The sequence below is a fragment of a genome, unplaced genomic scaffold (assembly GCF_019419815.1).
Source record: "Pyrus x bretschneideri cultivar Hongxiangsu unplaced genomic scaffold, Pyrus_bretschneideri_v1 Contig42, whole genome shotgun sequence".
NCBI classification, from domain to species: domain Eukaryota; kingdom Viridiplantae; phylum Streptophyta; class Magnoliopsida; order Rosales; family Rosaceae; genus Pyrus; species Pyrus x bretschneideri.
Genome location: NW_025999746.1, coordinates 3,754,742 through 3,776,713, shown reverse-complemented (window position 1 = coordinate 3,776,713; position 21,972 = coordinate 3,754,742). Strand labels below are relative to the sequence as shown.

The 21,972-nt window shown below is 36.1% G+C and overlaps 2 protein-coding genes across 7 annotated transcripts; both read left to right on the top strand.

Annotated features, from left to right (window-relative positions):
- The first annotated feature begins 2,905 nt into the window (after nt 1-2,905).
- On the top strand, nt 2,906-20,957 carry LOC103962645. Of its 2 annotated transcripts, none has more exons than XM_048566676.1 (5): nt 2,906-2,994; nt 18,858-19,710; nt 19,853-20,005; nt 20,304-20,571; nt 20,650-20,957. In XM_048566676.1, exons 2-4 carry the CDS (start codon nt 18,865-18,867, stop codon nt 20,559-20,561), a joined length of 1,257 nt encoding a protein of 418 aa, XP_048422633.1. In that variant the 5' UTR covers nt 2,906-2,994; nt 18,858-18,864; the 3' UTR covers nt 20,562-20,571; nt 20,650-20,957. The 2 variants fall into 2 exon arrangements, with proteins under 2 accessions (XP_048422633.1, XP_009373663.1); XM_009375388.3 differs by lacking the exon at nt 2,906-2,994 and adding an exon at nt 18,162-18,313.
- Nucleotides 12,935-16,403, top strand: LOC108865339. Of its 5 annotated transcripts, none has more exons than XM_048566673.1 (6): nt 12,935-13,143; nt 13,284-13,418; nt 13,510-13,610; nt 14,726-15,581; nt 15,777-15,926; nt 16,059-16,403. In XM_048566673.1, the coding sequence occupies exons 3-6, from the start codon at nt 13,522-13,524 to the stop codon at nt 16,278-16,280; spliced, it is 1,317 nt and encodes a 438-aa protein (XP_048422630.1). In that variant the 5' UTR covers nt 12,935-13,143; nt 13,284-13,418; nt 13,510-13,521; the 3' UTR covers nt 16,281-16,403. The 5 variants fall into 5 exon arrangements, with proteins under 5 accessions (XP_048422630.1, XP_048422628.1, XP_048422632.1 ...); XM_048566671.1 differs by having other exon boundaries at nt 13,505-13,610; XM_048566675.1 differs by having other exon boundaries at nt 12,986-13,143; nt 14,729-15,581.
- Nucleotides 20,958-21,972: the final 1,015 nt, after the last annotated feature.

The following is a 21,972-nucleotide window of genomic DNA, read 5'->3' as shown; positions in this document are numbered from 1 at the left end:
TGGACAATATTTTGGACTCGGATCCGAACACGAAAAACAGCCACACACGTTCCAGGTCATTATGGAATCGAAGTTGGGGATGGTAAGGGGTTCCCTGAAGGGTTTGAGGAGAGATGGATGCTTCAACGTGCATGCAATTGATACTAGAGGTGTGGAATATGACCTAGGGTGCACGAGTGCAGGTGTGATATGTATAACGTGTCCAGGGATCCAAGTGGCCAGCCTCTGCCGGCTGGGTACGCCGGGGGTTTGACATGGTTGCCCTGATGGGGCAAAGTGCAGACTGAAACAAGGGTTTGGTGGTGAAAAGAAAAACCACTACTTGAGAGATACTGTGAAGTGGGTTGACTGGTCCGAGTCTGTTGTGTGCCTGTCAGATTTATATCCTTGATGCCACTGATAGAATGAATCATTGCATGCACCTACTGGAGCTAAACACAATTGCCTGGGAATAATTAATTTATGAACTTAATTTTGTACTGTATGACATTAACATTCTCTTATCAAACACTGTCTGTCTCGATACAACGGAAAACGTCGTATTTTGATTGCTAATTTGTTGCTAACACGCATGGGTGGTTCATCGTTACAGTTTGACAACATAAATCTTTTGATTCTTTATGTATCTTTTCTTTGTGTAGTGTCGAATATGATGTTGAAAAATCTTGCAATGCCACTAATGGGTGCTTAGACAACAATGGGCAAAGATTACAATGCCAACCGGTGGTTTGTCATCTATGGTGTAGCCCATCAGCACATTGGGGGGCTTGGTTCAACACTGCATGAGAGGTGCTTTTTTTCTTCCACTCCAAGTAATTTAATTGGTTGTTAATCAAAATTAGTATTATACACTGTCGTAGTGTCATTAACCAACTGATTAACTAATGTTCTTGCTAATTAATTGTAATCGTTTTAATTAGGATGGAAGGGTTTTGTGTTCGTCAACACCAATTTATGGAAAAGGCAAAAAAGCGGGAAATGAGGCTGGTTATGTCATTGGAATGACCACTTGTTACCCTCGCCGGGCTCAGTCAAGATAAAAGATGGAGAGACACTGACTGTAGTTTCTAACTACGAGAGCACTCAGATGCATAGCGGAGTTATGGGTCTCTTCTACATTTTGGTTGCAGAAACACTTTGAGTAACATAAGCTACTATTATCACATAAAATAAACATTTGTAAGATCATATTCATCTGTTTGGTGAACGTGTGATGAAGTTATAAAGCTCCTATCAACTTAATAAATTTGAAGATTTGCATAAATATTCAGGTGCTTGTTCACGATATGATCGTCACTATATGCAAAGTTGAAAGCAAGATATCAGTTTAGCACCATCTCGTTTGAATAAAAATTTGATGTCGTTACCGACATATTCATCCTGTTTTCACTCGGTTTTTATATTGTAGTGAAGCAAACGTTTTCAATTCTGTTCATATATTTTTTGTAATCATATGATATTCTGTTTGTAGATTAGGTGATTGGGTATTTCTTTTTGGAAAATACCTAAAAATAGGATATTTTTTTAATTTTGTGATAGAAATAAGACATTTCAAATATGCACATGCCATGCACAACAATCAGACAGAAATAAGATTTTTCCCACACCTTAAAATGACTAAATTGTCCTCCCATATAAATAGGTTATCCAGAAATTTTAGCTCTCATTTCTCATTTTGTAGAGAGAGAAACAGAGGAGGGAGAGAGAAAATCCCTCTCCCCAAATTCTAGTTCAAAGAACCCTAACCCACCTATCTTCATCCAAGAGCTCTCTCTAATCCACTCAACTTCTTCATCCAAGCTCTCTTTCTCCTCTCTCTATATTTCGAGTATGCACAAGAGCTCTCTTTCTCACCCACCCATCTTCTTCGATTTTTACCTTTTCATCATAGGTTTTGTGAACTGGGTTTGCTTAATTTTGCTTTTTGATTGATGAATTTTGGAGTTGAAGTGATTGGTTTGGTGTTTCTTGGAGGAGACCCAAATCCTTCAATTTGATTTTTGATTTTCTTATCATTTCTCTGATTTATATGTAGGTTTTCATTTATTCTGTCTACTCCCTCCCTTAGCTCCCTCTCTCAATCCAAATTTACAAGCACTAAAATTAGGTTTAGCTTTTGCCGCAATTAAATGAAAAAACGTATTAAAGGTCAGTTGCCTTTTGGAGAAGAGATAAATTTGGTGGAAAAGAGGGAAATCAGAGTGGAAGAGGAAGAAAGAAGGATATGGACAAAATTGTTTCGCGTGCTCGTTCGCTTTCTTCGTATTAAGCTCGCTCATACACTGTATGTACACGACATGCACAAGTTATGCGCACAGATCTAAGCTCAACCTAAAAACTCATAGCTCACAGCTCTCTCTTCGAAAAATGACACAATTAGATAAATGACCCTAAACTTTATATGAAGAATCGAAAATTCATTAATTTGAATATGGTATCAAATTTAATTGGGTCCAAATATTTCAAGGATTTGAAAAAATTGCAGTTTGAATGGGCATGAAAGAACCCAACTGAATCAAAGGAAATTGTTTCACAAACTCGTCCGCTTTTTTTGTATTTGTAGGGCTTGCCTCTGAATCAAAGGAAAAAATAGTAAACTACGTGTGAAGAGTATCAAAGATATAAATATGCACCATCTACACATAATACACTATATACATACCATTCCCACAAATTATGAAATTTAAACAAGCATCAATAATATTTTTACAATATAATAATTACCTAAACCCTAATATTGTTCTTCACTCTAGCAAAAAAATAATGTACCCAGGTAATTATTAATATATTTTAAAAATGAATATTGATATCTTATAAAACTAAAATAAATAGATGTAATTAGCATGGTTATATTGAGCAAAAAAGAAAAAAAAAGTGTGACGGGGCGGTGCACGCTCACCCATACACGCATAAGCCGTGATACATATGTTTGATTGTTTCAAACAGGTTGGAAGTCTCCAACTTCTCATCTCAGACAACTCTTTTTTTTTTCTGGTACGCTTCTTCAGCCTTTCATTTTTATGACTGAATTATATTTGTTCATTTCCATATTAACCATATGAAAATTTCGCCTGGAAAGTACATAGTATGTTCAGAAATGCGCACTTTCAATACGGAAATGATTTCCGCATACTTCCTTATAAAATTAGGAGAGAGATGGAGAAAAAAGGAGAGTGCGATATCATTTACCTTATGCCCTCCCTTTTCTCCTCCTCAGTCCGTCCCTTTTGTGAGTAGTGATGGAGACAGTTGAAAGAATATGTAGAAGGAGAAAATTAGAGTGTGAAAATCGCTTCACATGTGATTACCCTAATCCATAATTCTTGCAAAAACGCATAAAGGAAATTAATTTTGAAGTGTTGTTATTGATACTTCAAAAATGTCTTCCTTTCGCTTTACCCCTATCCTTTTATAAGGGATGGTGATGGGTTTTTTGGAGTGTCAACAACATCGATTGTTATGAGGAATGTCCACTTGTTATCCTCAACCCGGCTCAGTCAAAATAAACGATGGGGAGACTCTGACTCTAGTATCTAATTACAGCAGCTCCCAGACACACACAGGAGTTATGGATCTCTTCTACATTTTGGTTGCAGACTACCTCCCAAAGTCCTCTGTGCTTAGCTTTGACTCTAACTTATCATCTCAAACTCCTCTTTTTACTCTAGGGGAGATGATCTCTTTCACCAAAACCATCAAATCAAGTGATATGGACCCTTAAAATTTGATCCAATGACTAAAATATGAGTCCCTTTAAAAGTTATAATAATTTTAGCCGTTGGATCAAATTTCAAAGTTTTAGATCACTTGATTTGGTGGCTTTGGTGGAAGAGGTCTGCCTTACTCTGATACGCTCTTCGCTTCCTCTTTATGTTTGATTTATATTTAGGGGTAGGCATAACAACCATCAGACCGGAAAACCGAATGAAACCGTGATAAAAAAAAAACCTTAAAAACCGCGTTGACCAAACAAGTTAAAACTGGAACAAAAACCGAACCGAACCGTTTCAAATAGTTCCCGTTTGGAAATATTAAGAACCGAAGGAACCGGACCGAACTGTTTTTAATATAAATTATTTTTTTATTATTATTTTTATATAAATAAGACATTTTTCTTACTTCTCTCCCCTCCTTTGTTGTTTTATCACTTTTCTCCCCTTACATTATTTTTCTCTATTATTTTCTAGTATATTATGCATTATGTACATTTTAGTTTTAGTTTAAGATCTACACTTTGGTTTTGATATGAGCCTTTCTATCTATTGATTTACCACTCAAATTTACTTGAATTTGTGGTTGAAATACGTGTTTGGTACTAGAAGAAGAAAATTAGAAAAAAAAACATATATTTAATTTTGGTTAGAATCATAAACCGGCATAAACCGAACTGTACGGTTTTGGTAATAAATTTAAGCGGAATTGCACCAAACCAAACAGTTGAAAATTTTCCATTTTGAGGGTGGAACCGGACTGTGCCCACCTCTACTTATATTTATTCATTTCTATATTAACCCATATGAAAATTCGCATGGAAAGTACATAATTTGTTTAGAAATGTGCAAATTTGATAAAAAAAAAAAATTGATTTTCACGCTCACTTTTATTCAGTTTTAGCATTTGATTGATCAAATAAAAAAAAAAATCAAGAGAGAAATAAAAAGAGTGCAAAGTCATTTACCTTATGCACTTCCCCTTTTCTCCCATGCAGTCCTTCCTTTTGCGAATAATGATAGAAACATCTGGAAGAATGAAAATTTAGAGCGTGAAAATCGCTTCACTTGTGATTATCCGTACTATAATTATTGCAAAACAATATAAAAGAACTGAGGAGCTGTTACAAAATATTGGCACTCCAAAGACATTATCTTTAACTCCTCGAAGTGCAGTTTTTCCCCTATGTTTTTATAAGAGATGCGTGTATGATGACGTTTTTGGAATACCAATAACATCGCTCTGTTATGATTCAGAGCTTTGAGTCTTGAGATTATTTGTGAGTGTGAGTATTCTAATTGTTTAACCAGAGATTATCTTAATTTTGGCTGAAAAATTGGCAAGTTGTTTCCAAGGTTGCGTGTTTTTGTTGGCTATGGTAGTATTTGCATTAAGCACACCATGCTTGCATGCTCTTCGGATTGTCAAAACTAAGAACTAGTGTTTTTGTCTCCCATAAGTTTGTGTTGGGACCAGGATCAGTTGCAGACAAGTATTACTACAATATCGACTTCCTAAGGAGTCATATTGCAATCAAGAGCTTCAATGGTGAAGTAATTGATGAGGAAAGGAATCCGATTCCCCTTCACGAAACTTATCTCCATCATTGGGTTGTCGGAGGTATTATGGTCGAATAGGTTTTGTCGAGTCGAAGGAGATTAGTTTTGAGGAGTTTCAAAGGTCAGATTTTTGCTTCGTGAGAAACTGTTGGAACCAGTCACTAACCCTAGCAACCCTAGCATGTCATCTAATATCACAAGTCTCCAAGTAATCTTGGATGCACAAGTCAACCGCCAGCTTTCCAGTTTTCCAGCTCCTTGACTCAAGGCCTTTAACTTGCTGATTACTTCTTAGTTTTGAATTTGATGTAAATCACCTTAAATTATGGAAAAGCTTGTGTCCTAGGTTTGCCCGGTCTCTAAGGTTTCATGTAAAGATGGTTGCTTATAACCATTTGTTTCTGTCGCCTATATGTACTGCCTTGTACATTCAGAATTATTCATGAAATAGAAATACTTTGAAACTAAAAAATCCACATGGTATTAGAGCGGTGTCATCCTTGACCTGTTTCTGCCCGTATTGTTTATGCTGTTGTTCTTTTAAGCTTCTGTAATGGCTGAGGAAAGCTCAGTCAATCTTGAGGGAGAAAGCTCTCAGGTAGCTCCCTCGAATTTTTTAGACACTGAAGTCAATACCAACCAACGTCTATGCTCGGTGATGTTGAATGAGTTCAACTACCTTCCTTGGTCTAGGGCAGTTTTACTTGCTTTAGGAGGATAGGGAAAGTTAGGGTTCATCAATGGAAGTGTTGAAACTCCAGATCCTTCAGGCCTATGAAGCATGGCTGTGCAAGGATCAACTTGTCATGTCCTTGTTGGTCAACACCGTGGAGAAACATGTTGTTGAGATATTCAGTTACTATGAATCCTCACAAGATTTGTGGGAGTCCGTGAAGGATATGTATGGAAACCAGAATAACTACACTAGGGTATTCCAGTTGAAAAGAGATATTTCTTGCCTTCAACAAGAAAATAAGTCTTTTGTTCACCTCAGCGGTATGATATGTTGTAGTAGTATTCACTCAAGTTATGATAACGCATCAATATTCTGGTGTTTGCAGTTTTGTATGAACATAGTTCCTTTTTTTTTTTTTGGTATGATTGAGGCTATATCTTTCTATTGTGCAGGTTGAATATGATGTTGAAGATTCTTGCAGTGCGACTAATGATGGGTGTATTGACAGTGTTAGAACCATACTCTACATCTTCCACAATTGCACAGAGAGATAGGTAAAGAACATGAGAACAACAATACAATTTCATTAACTGCCATTCCAATTGCTACAACCTGTTATTTATCTTCTAACTACTAACTAACTACAAACAACCATGTACACATGTCATCATCTTTTTAAGCCACTTGGCAGTATCCTATCAATACGCCCCCTTAAAACTAAACTTACAAAGTAAGATTACAATTGAACTATGACCGTCATAGATTTTCAATCTCAGGAAACTTCATCTTCAGTTCATGATATAGTTCCTAGGTTGCATCAACCTTGGAATGGTCTTGCCATTGAACTTACTTCTTTAGCAACAGATTGATTCTTTAGAGTAGCAGAGTAGCTCACCGCCTAAAAATTGACTCCACATTACACCCTCCCAAAAAATGAGCAATGGTATTGACCAAATCATTTGCCACTGAAACACTACACCTATTTTCCAAGTTTAGCATGTATTTTGCACCAATGAAAGCTACATCCAACTTCCTCTGCTCAACATCATCTTTACTAAGATGGTAAAGAATAACAACATCTCTCATTGTCATAAATCTTCCACTAGTTATAAACCAGAAATGAAAGTTGTATTATAGATCCAACACCTTTCAGTAATATATGAGAAACACATGTAGCTATAGGAGCATGATACAAGACACCTTGCAGTTCGTCAGAACCCAAGTTGACAGTAACTAGATATTCACTGTCAAATTTCCCATCAATGGTTCCCATGATTGAAGAGCCAAGCTGCACTTCTGCACTTTCTTGACCTGGAAACTCGTTTCTACTCGCACCTTCCTCTACAATGGCTAACCCATTGAAAAGGTCCTTGCTTACAGGTTCAAGCACTGGGATGCTAAAAACTACTTCATGGAGATAATAAGCCTGCTCAAAGTGATACAGCAAAGACAAGTAGTACTTCCGTAAGACAAACGAAACATTGGCAATTGTTGTTAGGAAATTGATGGCCACAATCACTTCCTTCCAATTATGATCTCTAATCACCTTGTCAAGCCCACCACGAGATGTGACTTCAACAAAAAAGAGATGTAGATCCAGAGATTTTCCTCCGACAGTAGGAATCCTGAATTTTGAGCCACCACCCTTATTGTGAATGCCCTTGCAGTAGTCACGATAAAAAACAACACAACAAACAACACAGCAACCATTTCCAAACCTGGAGAGAATGAACTTTCTTTCATGTTTTCTATTCTTGTCCATACAAGTTTCTAAATGATGCAATCCCAAATTACTAGCATCCTCCTTATAAATGATCATGGAATAATCAAAACTCACCTCACATTTGATCACCTTGGAACAATCAAAACCCAGAACACAATCTTTATTCTTGGACTTCGAGTTGAAGAGCTTCTAACTAATTGTTCCACCCTTGTCATGAATTCCTCTGCAGTATTATCCCATGGAACAATTGATAACAACACAGAAACCTGAGTCCTCACAGCTTGCCAATAAATCCATTGACTCAAAACTAGAGAGAAATTTGGCACCACTTTTATCACGAATGCTCATATGGTAGCCAAGTTTAATATCAAGAATGTAACCTGAGTTCGACATTTTGTCGAACAGGCAGAGTGCACGAGAACCAGACAATTCAGTTTTCTTAAAACCAACATTGGAAACATGAATTTCCAAAATAAAAACTTGGGATTTGCCATTCTAACAATTAGATTCTAAATACAATTTACACCTTTGATACCGCACTCATAGAGTATTAAAAATAATCACCTTTTAAATTACTTACAGGGGTGAAACAGTGAGAGTCACCTTATGGGGAGAGACTGCCACAACTTTTGATGACATCAAAATACAAACATTGTTGCCACCTGTATTTATTGCTTTGACAAGCCTCAAAGTAAAACTACACCAAGGTGATAACCCGAAATGCCTTATCTAGCTCTAAAAGTTTCAATTTCTTTATTCTTATCTTTCATGTCTAGGAAACCCTGTTCTCGGAAGCACGGGAGTAACTGTTTATGTGTTCAATCCAGACATTCCCCAACTCTCTGAATATAAACACAAGTAAACCAACAACCCTTCTTTAATACTTTTCTCATTTATGTTTCTTCGTTTTATTTTTCTCACCAAAACATTTACAAAATAGGTTTGAGCATTTGAGATCACCTGTTCGGATGCTGCCTACCTCAGCCGATATGTATGTAGGTCGTCCTACCGTTGGTGGTGCTGAGTCAAAAACGATCGACGATTTGCTTTTGCTTAATCCTGCATTACACAGGGTTGGTCTTTCGTCACCAACCTATTAACAAAAATCACTACTTTTTAAAAACATGAAGTTCGTGATGCATCTTGCTTAACTGCCTCTTGCTTTGTTTCTCTATAAATTTATTCTTCATGTTTCTGAGGTGATGGCTTAACATCTTTCACCATTTGAAAACCCTTTGATTCAATAACAGAATGAAAGTTCAACATGCGAAGCAGCTATTGTTGGAGTCGATTTGGCTAGGGGTTGGTGGTACAAGTCTTGCCCATCCTGCCACAAAATTGTAAAGAAAATGTTTGAATCGTTTGAATGCAATGAACATGGTCTGATAAACAAACTACCCGAACCTTGGTAATATTCTTTTCCATCTATTTTACATTTTTCCGTTATATTCAGTTGTTAAGTCATTTTTACATTTCCTATCGTTCTAAAATTCATAACTAATAACATTTTCATACCTACGTTATCTCAACAATGTCTTTCTGTGTATCTTTATACTTCAAGGTTCAATCTACAATCTTTTGAATTCACGCTTAGCTATACACGCAAACAAAAAGGTTTCTTGGACCAACATATACTTTTACATTCCCTCTTATGCCTCACTTCATCTTTCATTCATAATCTCAATGCATACATACAAATAATTTTGGAGTTTGTCTGCATCTCTATTACAATTTAACAAATGTTGCTGTTATCAAAGATTGTGATAATCTACAACTGCACAGTTTTCCCTAATTTTAACAAACGAACTTTAAAATTTCTAAAACAAGCATAATGATGATACATGAATCATACTTCATATATGAAAAAAATTTATACCTAAAAAATTTGTCTATCTTTATGTCGATATTCTTCATGCATGCCCAATATTACCATGGTTCTACTACATTTTATAAATTGCTCACAAGATTGGTATTAATAGTAATGATTGCCTAACAACAAGATATTCTCCTCTTGCACAGGTTCAAGATCGACCTTATCTTAGAAGATAGCACGAATCAACACAACTTCCTCATGATAGGAAGATATGCGAAAAAGATGCTTCGTGTCTCTTGCCATACTTTGGTGATAAAGGACCGCTATGACGATCCTTTCATCCTACCACCAATTCTTAAAACTTTGGTCGGCGAGACAAAACAATTCCAACTCTCTTTTGGAAATCAAAACACAGATTTCGGGAAAATAGACTTCATCGTTAATGGACTACTCCAAGACCAAGACCTCTCCAACCCAATGATTGCCTCAATCAAGCCACAAACACCGACTACCACCGCAGGAAAACAAGTTGTGAGCCAAACAACCTCCTCTCCGTTGACGCCTTCCCAGCTACTACAGCAACGACCCCAACCAATTGAACCGATTGTTCACTGATGAAGCCAACAAATCTGACAGGTAAAGATTACTCTTGGTTGTATGTTTTGTTGCTAATAAAAAACTATCAACCAATCTCTTTGCACCACTGTTTCACCCAGTTTTCCATAACTATCACATTTCTATCTAACCTCATAAATTTTCCCTTCATTCACAGCAACAAACATCGCAACGAGCAAACAGATACAACCAATTTTGCTACAATTGCTGGTCAATTCCACAATCTGGTTGTCCCCAAAATTGAACCCACCGACAAAGTGCTGATTGCCATGCTCAAGACAAAATCTCAAGCAAAAAAATCAAAAGAAAGGTAAACTACAATTTGTTTTCCACCCACACACCTAAATAGTTTCCTTGGTAACAACGTTTCTTAAAATATTATTTCTATTTTTTTTCCTGTAGTGTGGAAGATGCTCGCTCTCAGAAGAAATGAACCGTAATCTCCGTCATTGAGTGCTACAAAATGTTCTGCATGTTTTTTGGTTTGAAAATCTGTGGTTGAAAAACTTCGTTGCTAGAACAAAAACACAACACTTTTTATGTTTTCTATTAAGCGCTCAAACAAATGCCTCACCTGCAGGACATGTATTTTGCCGCTTTTACTACAGGGAGAAAATATGTGTGAACTGCATGTTGCTTATGTTTTTCATATGGCTTATACAAACATCCCTTCTATTTGTTGCCTTAAACGTTCTGCCTTCACAAATTTCCTGCTTAAACAGGTACAAAACACTTTCTATCATTTGTGTTCCTTTGTAACATATATTTCCCTATCTTCACTACAAGGGCAAAATATGTGTAAACTGCATTTTGCTTCTGTTTCTACTGTTTATAACATAAACAAAGCATTTTTTGTGACCACATCTTTAAAATAAAAAAAACGTTCAATTCCTTTTCATATCAGCTTGCTTAAATCTATATAAAAAAACAAGTTACTTATCTTATCAACCTTATTCACTTATACATCCCTCTGTTCATTCATTATTATGTTGAATTTATTCAGATAAATGTTTCTTATTCATCCAGTTACGATTAGTACACTGATTTCCCGCAGCATAGCGCAGACTTATTTTCTAGTTATTTCTAAAGCAACCTAATCATATATTATTCGTAGACTTCCTTTTTGCCCTCTTCTATAGTTACCCTCCTCTCTGCCTTTTATTGAGTTGTATTGTGCAATTCTTTTGATTCTCTCTATTGAATTTAAGGGGTCTTTCAGTTTTATGAAAATTACTTCAATTACTCATGTTATAAGTTCAAAAAAAAAAAAAATCCATACGTTTATGAAAGGCCATCTGTCACATAAAATTCTGACTCTGTCACTGTTCTTTGTCACCCATCCCACCATCCCGTCCTCCATCGCCTCCTCCATTCGACATTGCATTTGCAAAATCATAGTCAAGCTTACTAGCACAATAATTTCCCAACTTTTATATCCATGAGTTGTCATCGTTTCCGATTGATCCCATTTCCAAACTCCATATGAGCGACTAAGAAGCTGTTTGAAAACATTTTTGCTTCTAGTCTTTAATTCTGAATTTTTTTTCATTTTCTCGAAAACTAAAGGTTGTTTGATAGCTATTTTCAGTATAAACCAAAACTTAAACATTGAAAGTCAAATTTTAAAAACTCAAAAAACTAACTTTCATTTTTTGGTTTTTGATTTTCAGTTTTCAAACTGAAGGTGTTACCAAACGAGTTTTCAATTGAAAACCAAATAATTACCAAACAACCCTAAACTGAAACAGACCTCTTTAAAATTTTAAACTATCATGCCTACAATCCATTCTAGATTAGATCGACTTTTCTAACATTTTCCCACAAACAACGCGCCGCGCCAAGAAATTATAAACATGTGGTAATTGACTAGTTTTGTAATCAAATCTCAAAAGATAACCGCAGCTAGCTAGCGCTATGAACAATTTGAGGACCTATTAATTCTAAGAACTAATTACATGATCAATTCATAGATGTAGATTTCGTACTTATGAATCCTCAGAAATAATGTGTTTGTGTGTCAATTTTCTGTATATTGATTGTCTTCCGTAAGGAGTTTTTTATATCCCTTTACAGAACTAATATCTAAAGACCATTTAATTGCAGCTCCTAATATTCACTTAGCAATATTTACTGTGAGTAGCAACTAATGTTGACAATATATTTATATATATATATCAAAGCCCGCCTTGAGGGTGTGTAACAGGTGCCACCGCATAACGCCTCCGATTCAGAAGGGCTCCCAATTTTTCATTACATGTATACATATGCATATAAAATAGAGTAGATGCAAAAGACAATGTCATATGTGGTTCTAGTGTTAGCAGTTTAGCTTTTTTACCTTTTATCCGTTGTGCAGGGTTTGAATCCCTGTGATATTGTTTTGCTATTTTAAGTTTTTGAAATTTGTAAAATTAAAAAGGAGATAACAAAAACATTGTTTTGCTATTTTAAGGAGATAACAAAAACACATCCAACGTGTATCGAACTCAGGACCTTTGAAGGTAAGGAAAAACACCTGGGCGATCAAACAACTTATTTTTGTTGTAGTAACTTGTAATATTTTAGTTTTATAGATGAAAAAATTGAAAAAAAAAGATAATACTAAAAAAATATTACATTAAAAAGAATGAAGGGCCTCCATCTAAGTTTTGCACAGGATCCCTAAATACTCAGGACCGGCCTTGATATATATATATATATATATATATATATATATCTCTCTCTCTCTCTCTCTCTCTCTCTCTCTCTCTCTCTTTCTCTCTAGGTTGTTGACAGATAGCAACTATTGTTGAAATCTGCTATATACATGCATTGTTTGAATCTTTAACAGCAGCTCTTTTTGATTTTAAAATCTTACTAGCAAAATGGAAAAACTTGGACAAAAAGAAAAAATTGACTTTGACAAATCTTTCTTGTTCACCAAACCATCGTAATCAATCGAATATTGAATAATACGCAGTCGATCCCTCCGTACGTAACTCCGGCAATCATTCACCCCTCATTATAGCGGCTTCGAGTATCACTTGCAATCTTTTTACTCCGATAGGTTTGAATGTTTGATCCAAATTGAATAAACCTAAGATGAAACTAAATGCAGTCATATTTTCTTAGTTCCCTTAATTAGCATCGTCATGGCTGAGGGCTGACTGCTAATCTAACGCTTATACCATTATTTGGCTTGTGCAGGAAGAAATTAACCCATCTGTCTTTCCTGAAGTGGCAGCGGCGATAAGCTTCCATGGAATAGTCTAAGATTGCCCGTAAGTTCTATTCCTCGTGGGATGACCAAGGACAAGTAAACCGTACACAGTGATAAAACATGTACAATTCCAGATTCCAGGCAATTTCTCACGTTTTATTTTCTTCATTTGTGTTTGACACACTTACAAATAAGTATATATATATAGGATAGGATGGATAGGTAATGGATTCATATCTTACACGGTGCTCATCTTCACCTCATACTCTTTCGGTGGTTGAGAGCTTCCTCTTCCAGCAGACATCCATTTCGGAGTACTCTCTCTACTTTTAACCTTTTTATTTTCATCGTTCTTTCAATTTTTATGGGGTTTGTAGATTCAATCAAGGTGGAAAACATTTTATAACAATTACATTGTCTTGGTTTTTTATATTTTGAAGGGTTTTTCTTATGTCTTTTCTTATATCCACAATGTTACTCCAGACAAACAAAAACTGACCTAATAGAAGTAAGGTCTGTAATTATATCTGAAACCCGCCTATACTAGCTAGAACGTATGTAAATGAGGGAATAATTTTCCTCACCACTTTATAATTGTTGGATGAGTTTAAATTTTGAGATCTGTGTAGTGGATAAACACAAATATCAAAATTTAAATTCATTCAATAGTAATAATTAAGTAGGGTAATGAGCATTACCATCACTTGAGGGTAGTGAGGAAAAATGCACCCATGTAAATGACGAGATCAGTTTTGTGTGTTTATAGTCCCTGTAACTATTTGAAAATCTTTTCCCCCATTACAGAAAGCCCTTCAAACTTGCTTTTTAGCTAACTTTTTTGTTTCTTGCGCGTTTCAAATTTGTGATGAACGTCGACATTTATGTCGTCATATCATGTTATTTTATTATCTTACGCTTGAATATTATTTTGTAATTTCTGATAGTTTATATATTTATTGATTGATTGACATAAAAAAATAAGAGATGAATAATACTTTCTTCATTCTTAATTAAGTGAGAGTGCTCAAATCTCGCTAACGGGGTATTATTTTACATACAAATGTCATAATTTGAGTCATTTATCATTGTTTACAGATATTTCTAGAAAAAATTTATTTGAGTTAGAGTTTCTTTGGTTATCTATATGAATCAAAGAAATTGACAGTTTACCTCAAGAATGCTACTTTGTTATTATAACCATCAATTTTTTTCAACATATATGGATGACAATGGTATCCAAATTGAAGAATTTTTTACAGATGGTCTTAAATTCTAATAAAAACAATAAACGGTTTCGTTTCTACAGTTATACAATGAAATGATATCACGTTAGTGAAGGAAGACTTTTCTCTTAAAAGTATTATCCATAAGAGATTTCATGAGCATTTTGCGCGAGTATTTTTCTAAGAGATTACCATTTCATTATTAGCAGGAAAATGGCACGTTGTTTTCAAGGTTGGGTATTTTTGTTAGCCGTGCTAGTATTGGCATTAAGCACTCCATGTTCACATGCACATCTGAAACACAAGAAATTTAAGACCAAGACTGGCGTCTACCTCTCCCCTAAGTTTGTGTTGGAACCAGGATTAAGTTCCAGCAAATACTTTTACAACGTTCACTTCCCAAAAGGTCACATTGCCCTAAAGAGTTTCAATGCTGAAATAATTGATGAAGAAGGGAATTCCAGTCCTCTTCATGAAGTCTACGTCCATCACTGGCTTGTTGAAAGATATTATGCTCGGAAAGGTTACGTGGAGCCAGATCAGCAGCTTCCCCAGCAGCTCTCGGAATCGGATGTTATATGGCTGAGGAACAGTGGGATGTGCCAGAATGGTGCTCTTGGACAATATTTTGGACTCGGATCCGAAACACGAAAAACAGCCACACACGTTCCAGGTCATTATGGAATCGAAGTTGGGGATGGTAAAGGGGTTCCTGAAGGGTTTGAGGAGAGATGGATGCTCAACGTGCATGCAATTGATACTAGAGGTGTGGAATATGACCTAGGGTGCACGGAGTGCAGGTGTGATATGTATAACGTGTCCAGGGATCCAAGTGGCCAGCCTCTGCCGGCTGGGTACGCCGGGGGTTTGACATGTTGCCCTGATGGTGCAAAGTGCAGACTGAAACAAGGGTTTGGTGGTGAAAAGAAAAACCACTACTTGAGATATACTGTGAAGTGGGTTGATTGGTCCGAGTCTGTTGTGCCTGTCAAGATTTATATCCTTGATGCCACTGATAGAATGAATCATTCAGCACCTACTGGAGCTAAACACAATTGCCTGGTAATTAATTAATTTATGAACTTAATTTTGTACTGTATGACATTAACATTCTCTTATCAAACACTGTCTGTCTCGATACAACGTAAAACTTCGTTATTTTGATTGCTAATTTGTTGCTAACACGCATGGGTGGTTCATCGTTACAGTTTGACAACATAAATCTTTTGATTCTTTATGTATCTTTCTTTTGTGCAGGTCGAATATGATGTTGAAAAATCTTGCAATGCCACTAATGGGTGCTTAGACAACAAATGGGCAAAGATTACAATGCCAACCGGTGGTTATGTCATCTATGGTGTAGCCCATCAGCACATTGGGGGGCTTGGTTCAACACTGCATGGAGAGGTGCTTTTTTTCTTCCACTCCAAGTAATTTAATTGGTTGTTAATCAAATTAGTAATTATACACTGTCGTAGTGTCATTAACCAACTGATTAACTAATGTTCTTGCTAATTAATTGTAATCGTTTTAATTTAGGATGGAAGGGTTTTGTGTTCGTCAACACCAATTTATGGAAAAGGAAAAAAAGCGGGAAATGAGGCTGGTTATGTCATTGGAATGACCACTTGTTACCCTCGGCCGGGCTCAGTTAAGATAAAAGATGGAGAGACACTGACTGTAGTTTCTAACTACGAGAGCACTCAGATGCATAGCGGAGTTATGGGTCTCTTCTACATTTTGGTTGCAGAAACACTTTGAGTAACATAAGCTACTATTATCACATAAAATAAACATTTGTAAGATCATATTCATCTGTTTGGTGAACGTGTGATGAAGTTATAAAGCTCCTATCAACTTAATAAATTTGAAGATTTGCATAAATATTCAGGTGGTTGTTAACGATATGATCGTCACTATATGTAAAGTTGAAAGCAAGATATCAGTTTAGCACCATCTCGTTTGAATAAAAATTTGATGTCGTTACCGACATATTCATCCTGTTTTCACTCGGTTTTTATATTGTAGTGAAGCAAAACGCTTTCAATTCTGTTCATATATTTTTTGTAATCATATGATATTCTCTTTGTAGATTAGGTGATTGGGTATTTCTTTTTGGAAAATACCTAAAAATAGGATAATTTTTTAATTTTGTGATAGAAATAAGACATTTCAAATATGTGCATGCCATGCACAACAATTAGACAGAAATAAGATTTTTCCCACACCTTAAAATGACTAAATTGTCCTCCCATATAAATAGGTTATCCAGAAATTTCAACTCTTATTTCTCATTTTGTAGAGAGAGAAACAGAGGAGGGAGAGAGAAAATCCCTCTCCCCAAATTCTAGTTCAAAGAACCCTAACCCACCTATCTTCATCCAAGAGCTCTCTCTAATCCACTCAACTTCTTCATCCAAGCTCTCTTTCTCCTCTCTCTATATTTCGAATATGCACAAGAGCTCTCTTTCTCACCCACCCATCTTCTTCAATTTTTTCCTTTTCATTCATAGGTTTTGTGAACTGGGTTTGCTTAACTTTGCTTTTTGATTGATGAATTTTTGGAGTTGAAGTGATTGGTTTGGTGTTTCTTGGAGGAGACCCAAATCCTTCAATTTTGATTTTTGATTTTTTTATCATTTCTCTGATTTATATGTGGGTTTTCATTTATTCTGTCTACTCCCTCCCCCAGCTCCCTCTCTCAATCCAAATTTACAAGCACTAAAATTAGGTTTAGCTTTTGCCGCAATTAAATGAAAAAACGTATTAAAGGTCAGTTGCCTTTTGGAGAAGAGATAAATTTGGTGGAAAAGAGGGAAATCAGAGTGGAAAGAAGGAAGAAAGAAGGATATGCACGAAATTTTGTAGTTTATGATAATTACATATATTTTAAGTATAAACAGACACCTATTTACGTAAAATTTAATAGATTTACTTAAATCTGCCAAGTTCGTCTAAGCGCTTGCTTAGACCCCACCTAGCTACATAAGCACTAGACCCCAACCCATCATCCAACCAACGCATGACGTCTTTTACAATCTTTTCTAATGGAGAAGGTCCGAAAGTGTTCATTTACTAGAGTCTAAATTTTGTAATATGAAATTATTTTGTTGTGCGATGCAGGGATCTTGTTTTGCTACTAGGTTCGGCTTGTCTTGGATTTCTCCTATTTAATCAAGGTTTCCTACGTGGACATTTTAAAGTACCAAGGAATTCAATGATTTTTATTCTATTTATTGATGCATAGACTTGATTGTTAAAATACCATACAAAAACACAGTTAATCAACTATTTAGCACTATAAAATTACTACTAGATTTCAATGATTTTTATGATATTTGTCAATCAAAACAACAAATAGCTGTAAATTCGTTTCATATAAATGATTTTTTAAATATTGTTATAAAAATATAAATAAAGAGATGGTCAAATTTTCGTAGTTAATTTTTAAAAAAATTTTAACGAAAATCTTACGTACGGTTCATTTCAACGAAAAATCATATTTTTACATTAAAAAGTTAATTATGGTATTATTCACTTTACCCTTTCTTTTATCCTTATCTTAAAATTAAAAATTTTCAAACTGTAGATAGCACGAAACGTCATCGCTTCCGTCATACTCCTGGAGTTTCCAATCACCTCCAAGCTCTCTCTCTCTCTCTCTAGTCTATATAGAGTTTGACGGGGCGGTGCACGCTCACCCATACACGCATAAGCCGTGATACATATGTTTGATTGTTTCAAACAGGTTGGAAGTCTCCAACTTCTCATCTCAGACAACTCTTTTTTTTCTGGTACGCTTCTTCAGCCTTTTATTTTTATGACTGAATTATAATTGTTCATTTCCATATTAACCATATGAAAATTTCGCCTGGAAAGTACATAATATGTTCAGAAATGCGCACTTTCAATACGGAAATGATTTCCGCATACTTCCTTATAAAATTAGGAGAGAGATGGAGAAAAAGGGAGAGTGCGAAATCATTTACCTTATGCCCTCTCTTTTCTCCTCCTCAGTCCGTCCTTTTTGTGAGTAGTGATGGAAACAGTTGAAAGAATATGTAGAAGGAGAAAATTAGAGTGTGAAAATCGCTTCACATGTGATTACCCGTATCCATAATTCTTGCAAAAAAGCATAAAGGAAATTAATTTTGAAGTGTTGATATTGATACTTCAAAAATGTCTTCCTTTCGCTTTACCCCTATCCTTTTATAAGGGATGGTGATGGGTTTTTTGGGGTGTCAACAACATCGATTGTTATGATTTAAAATTTGAGTCTTGGGCTTGTGCGTGTGTGTGTTCTGATTGTATAACCAGAGATTATCTTAATTTTGGCAGAAAAAAAATGGCAAGTTGTTTTCAAGGTTGCGTGTTTTTGTTGGCTATGGTAGCATTGGCATTAAGCACACCATGCTCACATGCTCTTCGAATTGTCAAACCTAAGACAAGAACTAGTGTTTTTGTCTCCCCTAAGTTTGTGCTGGAACCAGGATCAGTTGCAGACAAGTATTACTACGATGTCAACTTCCCGAGAGGTCATATTGCAATCAAGAGCTTCAATGGTGAAGTAATTGATGAGGAAGGTAATCCGATTCCCCTTCACGAAACTTATCTCCATCATTGGGTTGTCGGGAGGTATTATGGCCGGACAGGTTTTGTGGAGCCGGAGGAGGCTCGTTTTGACGACTTTCAAAGGTCGGATTTCGCTTTTGTGAGAAACAGTGGAGTGTGCCAGGGGTATACTAATGGACAGTACTTTGGAATTGGGTCCGAAACACGGAGAACAGATACACATGTTCCGGATCCATTTGGAATTGAAGTTGGGAATCCGGCAGTGATTCCCGCTGGCTATGAGGAGAGATGGCTGCTCAATGTGCATGCCATTGATACACGGGGAGTGGAGAATGGGTTGGGATGCACCGAGTGCAGGTGTGATCTTTATAATGTGTCAACCGATTCTCGAGGCCAGCCTTTGAGGCCGGGGTACAAAGGAGGTTTGCGTTGTTGTTATGATGGTACACAGTGCAGAGTAAAACAAGGCTTTAATGGTGTCAAGAGAAACCTCTACTTGAGATATACTGTGAAGTGGGTTGATTGGTCTGATTCTATCATTCCTGTCAAGATTTATATCTTCGATGTTACTGATAAAATGAATCGTTCAGCTGGACTTGCCATCGAACATGAGTGCCGGGTTAGTGAGTTTCACCTCATCGTATGATATGCTGTAATTGTATTTGCTCGAGTGATGATAATGCATCAATATTCTGGTGTTTGCAGTTTTGTATGAACTTATTCCTATTTTATGATTGAGGCTATATCCTTCTATTGTGCAGGTTGAATATGATGTCGAAGAGTCTTGCAGTGCGACTAGTGATGGGTGTGTTGACAGCCAATCAACAGTGGTTACCATGCCGACTGGTGGTTATGTCGTCTATGGTGTAGCTCATCAGCACACAGGCGGGATCAGATCAACTCTATATGGAGAGGTGATTTCTTCTTCTACTCTTAGCAATTTGGCTTATGGTGGCCTTAAATTAATTTCTTTCGGTGTGGTAGAACTCAAAAACCTTTTATAATTCCTGTAAGTAGTATGTACTGGCTTGGATACATCACCGTTTAGATTATCTGCATTTCCAAGTCTGCGACCATATTGTATGTAGGATTTAGGTCAAGAGTTTCTTAGTATGTCAGGCTAAATTCCACTCTTCCTTGTCTCTTTCTTGTTTGAGTTATGTACTGAAAGTATGTGCCTCTACGTAATGTACTTGTTTGTGATTACATTAGGATGGACGGGTTCTGTGTTCGTCAATACCAATTTATGGAAAAGGGAAGGAAGCTGGAGATGAGGCTGGTTATATTGTAGGAATGTCCACTTGTTATCCTCAACCCGGCTCAGTCAAAATAAACGATGGGGAGACTCTGACTCTAGTATCTAATTACAGCAGCTCCCAGACACACACAGGAGTTATGGATCTCTTCTACATTTTGGTTGCAGACTACCTCCCAAAGTCCTCTGTGCTTAGCTTGGACTCTACACTTTGACCAATATACTGTAAGGCGTCCAGGTTGTTTTTCACCTAAACCCAATTTCTTTAATCAACTGAGTACTGGCGTGGTTTTGTTCTTGCAGATTTTTGAGTCGTATAAGCTAAAGTTGCTCGCATCCTTCATCAACGCCGATGAGAAAGAGGTTGGCGATGGCCATAGATTGATTTTGTTGTGAACTTCTATGTATGAATTATGTAAAGTGTCTTGATTCTGCGTCTCACTCAGTGCTGTGATATGTAGACATAACAAAGCCAATGTACTTATAGGAATAATTTGGGCTTTTTCTTAAGTGTTTTCTTATATGTTGACATAACAAAGCCAATGTACTTATAGGAATAATTTGTGTCTACTTTTTTCTATATGTGTTTTATATACTTGAGTTTGGGTGCCTTTCTGAATACATGTAAACAATATCGTACTGCACTTGGTTGTGCTAAACTTATGCAGCCACTGCTTGGGGCAATTTCTCCTGATTTAACTTTCCTCACCTTCCTTTTAGGTAGACTTAGAGGTCTTTGTTGTTGATCATTCGAAGTTCATTTGTTTCCAATATATCAAAAAAACCGAAAGATTATATATTAATCGAAATCATTGGTTTCTATACAAAATATCTGAATATGCATTGAAATCTGTGTTAAGAAGAAATAGGATCCAAATCATTGGTTTCTATACAAGATATTTGTTTCATTGTTTGCTTCCATTGTTTAGTTGAGCTCCTGGTCATCGTTTCCTCTTGAAGTAGAGCCATGCATATTATACATACTATAACCTCCATTTCAATATTTATATTGTTGACCCTAAATTAAGGAAAAAAAACATAAGAATTACAAATAGAGCATTATACTATGCAATGTAAATAAAAATTAATAAATAACAACAAAAGAATTATATGCAACCTCTTAGTATTTACCTGAACTACAAATGGCATGTTGTACTTTTAGTCAAGTACATTGTGTTGAATGTAACATCACCGAATTCTTCATATCTTGCCTTTATAGAAGAAATTTGCATTATGAAGTTGCATCCTTACGAAGTAGTTTTGAACTGCAGTAGCATTTCCTTCTCCAAATGGTAAGCGCCTTATCTTTTCAATATAACTTCTACAGTCTTTTTCTAAACATGTTATGTTCTCAACTTCTCATACCCCCTACCCCACCCCAACTTCAACGACCACTGAATTATAACTTTTGTTTACCTTTATTACAACTTTATCGTTCACTTCAAGCTTCTTTTTTTATAGAAGAACTAACCTTCGGTAAACACTACAAATAATGAGCTTTTGTTAGACTCGATCCATGATTATGATGAAGCTTTATAGAATTGACTCGCTGCTTCTCACACAAGTATAAGACTGCCCTTAATTGAGCCTTGCAATCATTCTTTATACTTGGATATGGCTTAAGAG